The sequence below is a fragment of the Daktulosphaira vitifoliae genome, unplaced genomic scaffold (genome assembly GCF_025091365.1).
Source record: "Daktulosphaira vitifoliae isolate Bord-2020 unplaced genomic scaffold, ASM2509136v1 Scaffold_3, whole genome shotgun sequence".
NCBI lineage: Eukaryota > Metazoa > Arthropoda > Insecta > Hemiptera > Phylloxeridae > Daktulosphaira > Daktulosphaira vitifoliae.
The window spans coordinates 27,714,832-27,716,246 of NW_026099574.1; the positions used below are offsets into that span (position 1 = coordinate 27,714,832).

The 1,415-nt window shown below is 26.6% G+C and overlaps 1 protein-coding gene across 1 annotated transcript; it reads left to right on the forward strand.

Annotated features, from left to right (window-relative positions):
• LOC126900691 (small ubiquitin-related modifier-like) lies at positions 1 to 1,110 on the forward strand. Its single transcript, XM_050676603.1, has 2 exons — positions 1 to 196; positions 260 to 1,110. The coding sequence occupies exon 2, from the start codon at positions 270 to 272 to the stop codon at positions 669 to 671; it is 402 nt and encodes a 133-aa protein (XP_050532560.1). The 5' UTR covers positions 1 to 196; positions 260 to 269; the 3' UTR covers positions 672 to 1,110.
• Positions 1,111 to 1,415: the final 305 nt, after the last annotated feature.

The following is a 1,415-nucleotide window of genomic DNA, read 5'->3' on the forward strand; positions in this document are numbered from 1 at the left end:
AGCCGCGATCGTTGATAAGACAACTAGCGTTTTTTTAGTTTTTAATTTGATGCGTTATTTTCTTGTAACAAGTACTTTCTGGTCGAGTTTAAAGAATTCTGCAGAAAGTGACTGTAATCCTTCTTCAGAGTGTTAAAGATATTTTCAGTTTTCACTCTTGTTTTACTTTAAAAAATTTAATTCTTGAATACTGTTGGTCTGTATAAAAATATATAATTTTATTAGTTATAATTTCTGACAAATTAAAAAAACTTTTTAGAGAAATTATTATGTCGTGTGGTGAAGAAGAAACGTCTAAATCATTGGAATCTACATCTAAAGACAATGGAGCAAAAAAGCAAAATGAACTTTCAAGTGCTAGCATTGGTGGTGAGAGTAGTGGGTCAGGCACAGTTGGATTAGATGACAAAGTTTCATCAGAAGAATATATTCGATTACGAGTTATTACTAGTGATATGACCAATGAAGTGCATTTTCGTGTTAAGTCAGCTACAGCTTTAGGTCGTCTTAAACGATCTTACTGTAGTAAACTTGGTTTTCAAGTGGAAGAATTACGTTTTGTCTTTGATGGCCATCGCATAACAGATGATGATACTCCTAAAAAACTAGGTATGATGAATGATGATGTAATAGAAATTTATCAAGAAAGAACTGGTGGTAAATTACCATAATATATTTTAAAAAAATAAAACTACAATTTTATTAAGGATAACTATTTTGTTGGAAATTTTAATATAGATTTGTTTTTTTACAACAGCCTTATTATATAAGACTTTTATTATAAGGTATATTTATGAACAATTATTTATTTTTTGTTCTCACTATAATTATTAATTGTTTGAATCTTATTTGTATGATGATAATTATACCATTCATCAAGGAAAATCTTCATATAGTAAATATAATTTTTATTATCAATATGTACTACTCCTAGTTGGATGTAAATTAAAATTTGTAACTTGCTGATAATAAATTTTGATATTTAAGTTATATATTTGTCAGTTTTGAGAGAAATTCTTTATATATTTTTTTTGTTTTGTATTATGAATTTTCTAATTTAAGTATAATTGTAAAATTTAATAATAAAGCCTTTTGTAATAAGCATATTAAGATATACGTTTGATTTATTCAATAGATAGGAGTTAAATTATATAAATAATAAGGCATGTACAGTTCTTTTGATCTATTACTGTTTTTTCTTGAAATAATAACTGTTTAGAAATGTATTCTTTTTAGCTTCGATGCGGAGCCGAGAAGGTATTAATTTTATCATGATGTGTTTATTTTTTTTGTGTCTGTCAATACTTTTTCTCAGTTCTGACTTGATCGATTTTTCTCAACAATACATCAAAAGACCACAAATCGTATCTAGTTGAAGACATTACACTAAAAACTGAAAATTTTGCTATCGTTCC